The sequence below is a fragment of the Alligator sinensis genome, unplaced genomic scaffold (genome assembly GCF_000455745.1).
Source record: "Alligator sinensis unplaced genomic scaffold, ASM45574v1 scaffold84_1, whole genome shotgun sequence".
Lineage (NCBI taxonomy): Eukaryota > Metazoa > Chordata > Crocodylia > Alligatoridae > Alligator > Alligator sinensis.
In genome coordinates this window covers 560,677-571,062 of record NW_005842268.1, presented here as the reverse complement: position 1 = coordinate 571,062, position 10,386 = coordinate 560,677, and the positions used below count along the sequence as shown (strand labels likewise).

Genomic DNA, 10,386 nt, shown 5'->3' with positions numbered 1-10,386 from the left:
CAGTGGCTGTGCAATGATGTCAGCCAGTGCCTTCAGTACCCTCGGATGGAGCTCATCCAGGCCTGCCGACTTAAACGCATCCAGTTCTTCCAAGTGACTCTGCGACATGTCAGGGTCAATGCTTGGTAGTCTGGCGCCCTGCTGTTGTCTCTCTACAATCCCATTGTGAGACTTGTCTTGCCCCTCATTTAGGAACACTGAGGCAAAGAACTCATTGAGGAGTTCAGCCTTGTCCCCCTGTCTGTCACCAGTTGCTTTTGCCCATTCAGTAGCAGTCCTATACTGCCCTGGGCCTTTCTTTTACTCCCTATATATCTGAAAAACAATTTTTTGTAATCCTTAACTTGGGATGCCATCTTCAGCTCCATGGTAGCTTTGGCCTTTCTAACTGCCTCCCTGCAACTGTGAGCTGAGGAGGTATACTTCTCTTTAGTAATCTCTCCCTGTTTCCACTGCTTATATGCCCCCCTTTTTACCCTTAGGCTACTCTGGATTTCTCTGTTCAGCCAGGGAAGCCTCTTGGCCCCTTTCCCCACTTTCCCCCGCACTGGGGTCGTCTCCTTCTGTGCTGGAAGGATCGTTTCCTTAAGGCACAACCACTCTTCCTGGGCTCCCATCTCGCCAAATCTCTTACTCTGCAGTGTGTCATTGACTAAACGCCTAAGTCTGCTGAAGTCAGCCTTCCTAAGGTCTAGCACTTCCAGCCTACTAGTTATCTTACCCACTCTACACCTTATGATGAATTCTATTATTTGGTGGTCACTGTCCCCCAGGTGACCACTGATCCGTAGGTCCCCTACCATGTCATCCCCTGTTGCCATTACCAGGTCCAGTAAGGCATTCCCCCTAATGGGACCATGTACCTCCTGCATCAGGTGGAGGTCCTGTACAGAGGATAGGAACCTGCGTGAACGGTGGGAATTTGCTGTCTGTCTCCCCCAGCAGATGTCAGGATAGTTTAGGTCCCCCATGACTACCGCCTTCCTAGCCTTTATCGTCTCCGAGAGCTGCCTCAGGAGTTCCAAATCTAGTTCTTCCCCCAGCCTGAAGGAAAGGGAGGGCTCGCTCTAGCACCTCCTGGCTTCTAGCCTGAGCCACTGCAAGCAAGTAGCTGCATTTTCAGAATCAAAAGTGAATGTCTATTCACTTGCTCGCTAGTTCAATCTACCCAGGTTAGACTAACCTGCAAAGATTGAATCAACTGGGGCTCAGGATTTCTGAATGCCCGTTCCTAGCCTTAAAGAGGTATTTGGACAACTTACTGGTTCCTTAAGTGTACTCCTGTACCATTCCCTCCCAAGAAAAAAGCATTGAGAATACATTCTTCAAAAGATTCCCCATAGGGAAATATTTAAATGTAATGCTCTAAATATTTAAATGTAATTATTTTCTTTGAACACTAGTCAGCAAAGCATGGACTAGGCATAAGAGCTTAATAGTCACAAAAAAGGTCAGTTTACTAGTAACTGCAATCAGACTTTCCCAATACATTTGAACTCTCAGAAATAACATCTAAAGGGTTCACTATATGATGTCTGAAGCCTAGACTGTTTACCAAAGGACTTTATACAATCAGAATTACTTCATAAAGCTATTTGATGCCATTACTTCATGAAGCTGGAGGAAAACATTTCCTTTAACAAAACCAAGGTGGTCTCTAAAATTATTCTACTTTCCTCAGCAATCATCTCTCACTCTGTTTACACGTCTTTTTGAAATGCTTTAATGGGCCATGAGCCAGGAAGTTTTAATGAAAAATTAACATTAATAAGACAAATGAAACTAGCCATCTGATTCCAAGTGGCCAAGCAATCTACTGAACTGCACCCAAAACTGAAAGCTGGCAACTCATGGCTCAAGTTGTAATCTTGGCTCCAACAATCACTTGATGGAAAGAAACATAAGCACATCACTTAGGTTTCTGTGCTACCATTTCTACTATTGTAAACACTTGCTATTTAGGAAATATTTTGTTTGCAGAGCTCTTTGAAGACATGGAACAGCACTTACACACTGAAGTTCAGGTACTTACTTAAACTGCTAAGTTGCCGTATAATAGCAGCAAGAGTACTGTTGGTTACGCATTCCAGTTCACTGGAAATTCCTTCAGGCAGAGCTCCTCGGCAGAGGTGCCTAGGTTCAATGTTCCTCTTTACTAAAGGCATGACTCACAATCTGCAATTTAAAGAAAAACCTGTTACATGGTTCATACACATATACAGCATTGATAAATCCATACATAAATACTATCCCCTTTTCCAATGTACATTAGATCATTAGAACAGTTTCTTTAGTATTTGAGTGCATTCTGGAATAGGCAAAGCCTAGAAAATAGAAGAATGATAGATCTCTGCACCAAAGATTTTAGAATCTAAATTATGTGCTTGACAGACAAATGAGGACCTAACATGCAAGAAACATACTGAGGAAGAAGCACATGTAAGTGACCGAAAAACATGACAGATTTAGCTAAAGCATGTCATCTTTTTTGTGGCTTTAATTCTAAATCTATTCATTTTTCTAGGTGATGTAGATGTGTTTTAGGAGTTATCTGAACAAAGTAAGAATGCAGATTTAACAGATTTTGGAAGGACACTCCAAGCATGAGCTGAATAATTTGGAGAAAACAAGAGAGAAAGCACGTGGCAAACCACAGACGTCTGTGTAGAATATAAGAGAGACGGGCACAGATGGCTGAGGGCTTCAAGATATGGGGCTGAAAACAGAACAGCAAGAAACCTGACCTTGCTGGACAGTTTAACCAGGAATCAACAACATGACTCAAACGTGGAGTGAGAGATGATATACAATATATGTTTTTAATGCCGATTTAAACTTCGATCATAGTGATGCATGGGAAAGCAAGAGGAATTTGACATGGACATTTTAGAGATGAACAGAGCAGAATTCAGTATTTAAAAATAAAAAAATTAGAGAGGAAGCAACTAGTCAAGGCAGGTTTTGATCGCTATATGAAACAATGATTTAGCTTGAAGAAGGAAAGTTGTTTTTTTTTTTTTTAATGGAATAACACTGCATCCATATGCTAGTCAAGCATATACTGGTATATATGTTCAGATTCATCAGAGCACTGATGCAATCTAGAATGGTACATAAGGTAGGCAGTCTAGGAAAAAATAACAAGGCAGGAGTTTATTTGAAGCATTTAATTCAATAAACCTTTCAACTGCTTTAAATTAAAATCCAATGGGTAAAACAGAAACAAACAGCATTTCTCTTTTCAAAACAATACTATAGAATAATTCTAATAAATGATTTTTTTTTCCTAAATAAAACTTTTAATGTGTCAAGATAGAAGGAAAATATTTTAAATGCAGCTTACTAAGAATTTAGAAATCTTTATATAAATATTTATCTTTTAACTGAATATTTAGAACTATTTTGTTTCAACAGGATCTTTATAAAAAACCTATTTAAAGCTATGGTAAAGACCTTAAATTTTATTCAAAGCATCTCTCTCAGTCCTCCCAAAGGCATATAATTTTTTTAATATTTTAAATGTTAGAGTGAGTTCAGTCTGGTAATGTCTTTAAATCTGATGTTTATATTAGAAAAAATAAATGATCAAATTAATTTTTACTCAACAGAAGACCTCTTGAAATATTTTTATTTCTGATTGAGGTTTTCAAATTTCTTTAGGACTGGATTAGCTTTAAAGGCATTATTTACTATACAAGTTTATTCATTTTTGTGAAGTCGATCTATAAAACACAACATCTGGACATTCAGAACTGCCAAAGCATATCTTAGCAACAGCCCATTTTGTATAGGGCACAGCATACTATTTATGGAGAAAACGAAACTCCTTATGAGGAACTGTGTTAGAAAGAAGTAACACTGAAAATAGTGGAAAATAAATCAAAGAGGAGCAGAGATCAATGGTATAAATTAGAGATTCCAAATCCTAAAATACACATACACACAGGCAGTTAGTCATGTTATTCTGAAGTCAGGTAGAAGGTAGGGCAGGGTAGCATCTTTGGGACTAACTGGTTCACAGAGGTATGAGCTTTCATAGGCAACAGCCTACTTCATCAATTTCCTTCATTAGCAGGAGAACTCATGCATGAGTTCCTTATTTATTTTATTTCTATGCCAACCCTTCCTAAAAAGAGAAGTAAAGGCAATCACATTAAGAAACTGGAAAATCCATGAACTACAAATATGTATGACTTCATTCATCATCATATGTTGTCATATAAGTCTTTGCCAATAGAAGAACTACCGTGATGAGTCAGATCAAAGGTTCATCTAGCCCAGTATTCTGTTTCCCACACTGGCAATTAGTAACTGCTTTAGAGCAGAGAGCTTCACCAGCTGAATACAGACCTACTCTTGGTGGTGGGGCGAGCAGCATCAGGAAGCGGTAAAGGTTAGTGCAGCTGTTGCTTGACTCTCTGACAAGGCTCTGTCACTGGCATTCACTGATGGGCCCCACCCCTTAATTCCTGGCCACTACAGAAGACTCACAGGCCAGATGATACATCTCCAAGGGCCAGATGTTTGACACCCCTGCTTCAGAGTAAAAAGACTGGCTGGATGTTGGACGCTCCTGCTTCAGAGTAAAAAGTGTAAGAAAAAAACCCCGAAATGTGTAGAGTGATCCATCCCCCGCCAAGCCTTGCCAGTCACTAGCTGTTACAGGCTTAGACAGGTATTGTGGTTACACTCTCCTTCTGTGTAGTGCATATGCAGTAAACTATATCATACCCCACCTTCTCAAAATCCTAGATCCATTCCTGGGCTTAGGGATGTTATGGGCCTCAGATAACATCCATAATTGTTATGTTTAATATCCCAACAGACCAATTTTTTCTAATCCTTTTTTGAATCTGATTATAGTATTAGTGTTCACAATATCCTGTGGCGATGAATTCCACATGTTATTTATGCAATATGTAAAAAAGTACTTATTTAAACCTGCTACTTGATAATTTAGGGTACTTCTTGTTTTACAAGATACCTCAAATATTAGAAGACAGTAGTTTCTCACTCATTTTTCATAGATTATTCATAGATCATCAGCTAATGAGCAGGGGAAATTAAAACTAATTAAAATATTATTTATTTATTACAATTTCTGTGCCTAATATTTCAAGGGCTCACCATCATAAATCTGAATTCACTTAGAATAGTCTATTTAAAAATTCACCCTGACAGGATCTCTTGCTATATCAATGAGTTTCAATATGGTCTTCAAAAGTATCCTCTGTTTTAAATGAGAATGTCGTTAACCAATAGTTATTACTGCAGATGCAGGAATACAAGAGATAATAGATACATTTTTACTTTCTGCATGCTTTTCCAACTGTTTTAGCAGTGTTGCTTCAACTCGGATCATACCCCATCCCTAAATTGAAGTGGGTAATTGAAACTACAGGAAATGGTTACTGCTTATAGACTGCCACACTATAACAAGACATTTAAAATTCAGCCAGAAAGCAGATGTAGAGTAAAGGCATGAAAGACTCCAAACAATGTACAATTCTTCTGAATAACACTAATAGTGTTGGCTATTAGTAGAGACTAGCTGAAACAGCTCATTCTAAACTGCTTGGAGGTCTTTGAACAATTGGCAGGAATTCAAATTAACAGCTGTTACTGAAATCAACATCCTCATCCTTCCTAATCCCTAAAAAAATGACAAGTTTACTTTAAAAGCATTCCTATGGCATTAAAAACTGTGACTGAAACTTCAGAACTCTCGACAGGCAGATTTGTACCAACTAAAGACAAAATGCAGTCTTCATACATACATTCACAGATATTAGAGATGAAAAAACCTGTTCAATCATCTAGTGCATCTTCCTGGAAATGTGGGACTGTTTCTCCTACTTTGTCTACCATCTTCACCAAATTCATTTAGGAAAAAATCCTCACAAATGGCTGATTCTGCTTCCTTTAGGAGAGTTTACACAGCTGAATACATCTGGCACAGAATACTTTTCTTCCTTGTTATCCCCACAAAATTGCCCTTTGTATGTTTCATCACTACTAACTGAATACAGAGCTTTTCATACATGCCTATTAAAGCCCCCTAACAAAGAAAGTCAACTATGATAATTCTCATATCAAGGAGGAAAACAACAGACTTGTCAAAGGTCACACAGTAAGTTAGTGATAAGATCAGGAAAATAAGTCTCCTAAATTCCAGCTCTATAACCTACCCATTAAAATTATACTACTACTTCTAACAATATGTCTCTGCATCTTTGATGTTAATGCCTTCCAGACAAGGCAGTAGGGATTCGGCTTCCTCAACCATGGGATGTTGTTCCAGGAAGAAGGATTACTAGGAAGAGATGGGATTCACCTGATGAAGAGAGGAAAGAGCATCTTCACAGACAGGCTTGCTAACCTAGTGAGGAGGGCTTTAAACTAGGTTCGCTGGGGGATGGACAACAAAGCCCTGAGGTAAGTGTGGAAAAGGGGGGAAATGGAGGAAGCAGAATCAGGAGTGGACAATAGGGGAGGCTTCATTCTTCCTGAGAAAGTAGGGCAACTGGTTAGTCACCTCAGGTGGCTGTACACAAACGCACAGAGCCTGGGAAACGAGCAAAAAGAATCAGAAGGCCTTATACAATCAAGGAACTATGATGCGATTGGAAAAACAGAGACTTGGTGGGATAGCTCACATGACTGGAGCACTGTCATGGATGGGTACAAAATGCTCAAGAAGAAAAGGAAGGGGAAAAGAGGAGGAGGAGTTGCATTGTATGTAAAAGAGCTGTATGATTGCTCAGAGCTCCAGTATGAAACTAGAGATAGGCCTGTAGAAAGTCCCTGGGTTAAGACTAGAGGGAAGAGCAACAAGGGTGAGGTTGTGGTCTATAGACCACCACACCAGAAGGATGAGGTAGATGAAGCTTTCTTCAGACAACTAGCAGCAGCTTCCACATCACAGGCCCTGGTTCTTATGTGGGACTTCAGTGACCCTGACATGATGGAAAGGCAATACAGCAATGCACAGGAAGTCCAGGAAATTTTTGGAGAGCATTGGAGATAACTTCCTGGCGCAAGTGTTGGAGAGACCAACTGGGGACCAGGCTCTTCTTAACCTACTGTTCATAAACAGGGAAGTAGTGGTGGGAGACGCTGAAGTGGATGGCAAGTTGGGCAGCAGTGACCACAAGATGATTGAGTTCAGGATCTTGACGAAAGGAAAGGAGAGCAGCAGACCATGGACCATGGACTTCAGAAAAGTAGACTTTGACTCCCTCAGGGAACTGATGGGCAGGGATGCTCTGGGAGGCCAGTCTGAGGGGGAAAGGAGCCCAGGAGAGCTGGATGCATTTCAAAGAAACCTTACTGAGGGCACAGGAACAAACCATCCTGATATGCAGGAAGAATAGCAACCAGCTTGGCTTAGCAAAGAACTCTTTGGTGAGCTTAAACAGAAGAAGGAAGCTTACAGGCAGAAACTTGGACAAACAACTTGAGAGGAGTATAAGAATATTGCTCGGGCATGCAGGGATGAAGCTAGGAAGGCCAAAGCGCAATTAAAGCTGCAGCTAGCAAGGGACATGAAGGATAATGAAGAGTTCTACAAGTATGTTAGCAACATGAGGAAGGTCAGGGAAAGTGTGGGTCCCTTACTGAATGAGGGAAGACAGCCTAGTGACAGATGATGAGGAAAAGGCTGAAGTACTCAATGCCTTATTTTACCTTGGACTTCACAAGCAAGGTCAGCTTCCAAACTACAGCAGTTTGGGGAGGAGGTCAGCAGCCTTCAGTGGTGTAAGAACAGGTTAGGGACTATTTTAAAAAGCTGGATGCGTACATGTCTCTGGGGCCAAATGCAATGCATCCAAGGGTGCTGAGGAATTTGGCTGATGTAATTTCAGAGCCACTGGTCATTATCTTTGCAAACTCTTGGTGATCAGGAGAGGTCCTTGATGATTGGAAAAGGGCAACCATAGTGCTCCAAAGGGAAGGAGGAGGATCCAGAGAACTACAGACCAGTCAGCCTCACCTCAGTCTGGAAAAATCATGGAGTAGGTCCTCAAACAATCCATTTCTAAGCACTTGGAGACGGTGGCGATTAGGAACAGTCAGCATGGATTCAACTAAGGACAAGTCATGTCTGACCAACCTGATTGCCTTCTATGAGATGACTGGCTCTGTGGATGCAAGGAGACCAGTGAATGTGATATACTTTGACTTTAGCAAGGCATTTGATACCATCTCCTGCAGCATTCTTGCAAGCAAGCTGAGGAAATATGGGTTGGATGAATAGACTGTAAGGTGGATAGAAAGCTGGCTCGATTGTCAGACTCAATGGGTACTAATCAATGGTTCAATGTCTAGCTGGCAGCTGGTATCAAATGGAGTGCCCCAAGGATTGGTCCTGGGACCGGGGAATCGGTTTTGTTCAACATCTTCATTAACGATCTGGAAGATGGGATAGATCACATTCTCAGCAAGTTCGCAGATGACACCAAGCTTGGGAGTACAGTAGATACACTGGAGGGTAGCGCTAGGATTCAGAGTGGCCAAGACAAATTGGAGGATTGGGCCAAAACGAATCTCACAAAGTTCAACAAGTGCAAAGTCCTGCACTGAGGGTGGCAGAATCCCATGCACTGCTACAGCCTGGAGACTGACTGGCTCAGCAGCAGCTCTGCAAAAAAGGACCTGGGTGTTACAGTAGACAATAAACTGGATGAGTCAGCAGTGTGCCCTTGTTGCCGAGGCGGCTAACAGTATACAGGGCTGCATTAGTAGGAGCGTTGCCGGCAGGTCAAGCAAAGCAATTATTCTTCTCTATTCTGCACTGGTGAGGCCACATCTGGAGTAGTGTGTCCAGTTTTGGGCCCCCCACTATAGAAAAGATGTGGATAAGTTGCAAAGAATCCAGGAGAGAGCAATGAAAATGGTGAAGAGGCTGGGACATGTGACTTCTGAGGAAAGGCTGAGGGAACTGCGTTTATTTAGTTTGGAGAAGAGAAGACTGAGAGGGGACTTGATAGCAGTCTTTAACTACCTGAAGGGTGGTTCCAAAGAGGATGGAGATAGATTGTCCTCAGTGGTGACAGATAACGGTCTCAAATTACAGCAAGGGAGGTTTAGGTTGGATATTAGGAAAAACTCTTTCACTAGGAGGGTGGTGAAACACTGGAACAAATTACCTAGAGAGGTGGTGAAGTCTCCATCCTTGGAGGTTTTTACAGCCTAGCTTGACAAGCCCTGTCTGGAATGATCTAGTTGGGAATGGTCCTGCTTTGAGCAGGGGATTGGACTAGATGACCTCCTGATGTCCCTCTTCCAACCCTAATTGTCTATGATTCTATAATTTAAAGATCTGTGTTCTTTCTACCATCATTCTTTGTCATCACGTACCCCTCAAATTAATTTTCCCTGATAATGTTCTTTCCCTTTTTCTTTTGAATTGTACCCAATTTGTTAATATCACTGTTACTTTCTACTTGAGTTTCAAGTTTTCTTTGCATTGAATAATTCTGGCTCTAAAGTTGGGAGTTAAAGCAAGGAGGAAGGGAGACCAAATGCTTGTTTGTGGATGTTCATCACCCTTGCTCTGTTCGCGAGACCTCCAATCAGCATTGGAATCTCTCTCCTGCCCATGAATTACAAACTGCCAAACAGTTTTAAATCCTTCCACCTCCACTCTTCAGGTACCCCCACTTTGCTTCCTTGAAAGTCATCTTGGCCCTCCCACCATGTTCTTTACTTCCTAATTCCCCTGTTGGAGTTCCCTCTTCTCCCTGTAGTTACTCATGATTAAATCTCTCCTGCACTTCTCAAGCACATGAAGAGGAGTTTTATTTCTCCTTTCCATGTGCTGGGAGATAGAATCTGATTTCCCTCTAAATGCTGAAGAAAAACAGTCACTGTTTCTCCAGTACCTCCTTCTCCTGATCTCTTTTCCTGTTGGCAAACTAGCTTTCTTTATGGGGTGAGGAACTAACTACTGATGCCTCCCCTGCCAATATAGAGAAAAGGGAATGGTCTCCCCTGCCAATATAGTTATGTGCAAGTCCTTGTGCATTATTTCCCTGTACCAACTGATGTTTGCAGCTTTTCTATATTTAGAAATATCTGTTAATTTAAGTATTCCAAATCAGTAAGAACTAAATCCAGAACCCCATAAAAACTTCAGTGAACACCTTTATCCACTGAGTATATTGTCATGTATCAGTTCCCTCTTGATAAATTAGTCTTAAATAATTTCTGATCCAAAAAGACAGCAATGTTTCTAATTCCAGTAAATCTGAGCTAGCATTTCAAGCACACTCTTATAAATTAGATTTAAACTACCACATCCAATTACTGGGCATTATATTACTGCACTTATTTTACAGGATAATTTTATGGTTTCTACCATAAAGTAATCAAGCAAATTTAGCT

The 10,386-nt window shown here is 41.0% G+C and overlaps 1 protein-coding gene across 1 annotated transcript in view; it reads right to left on the bottom strand.

Annotated features, from left to right (window-relative positions):
* The window catches only part of WASF3 (WAS protein family member 3), a 162,841-nt gene that overhangs the window by 55,123 nt on the left and 97,332 nt on the right, over positions 1–10,386 (bottom strand). Inside the window, exon 3 of the mRNA XM_025209097.1 lies at positions 2,033–2,175. Coding sequence (XP_025064882.1) covers positions 2,033–2,165 — 133 coding nt within the window. The 5' untranslated portion in view covers positions 2,166–2,175. The remainder of the gene's footprint in view (positions 1–2,032; positions 2,176–10,386) is intronic.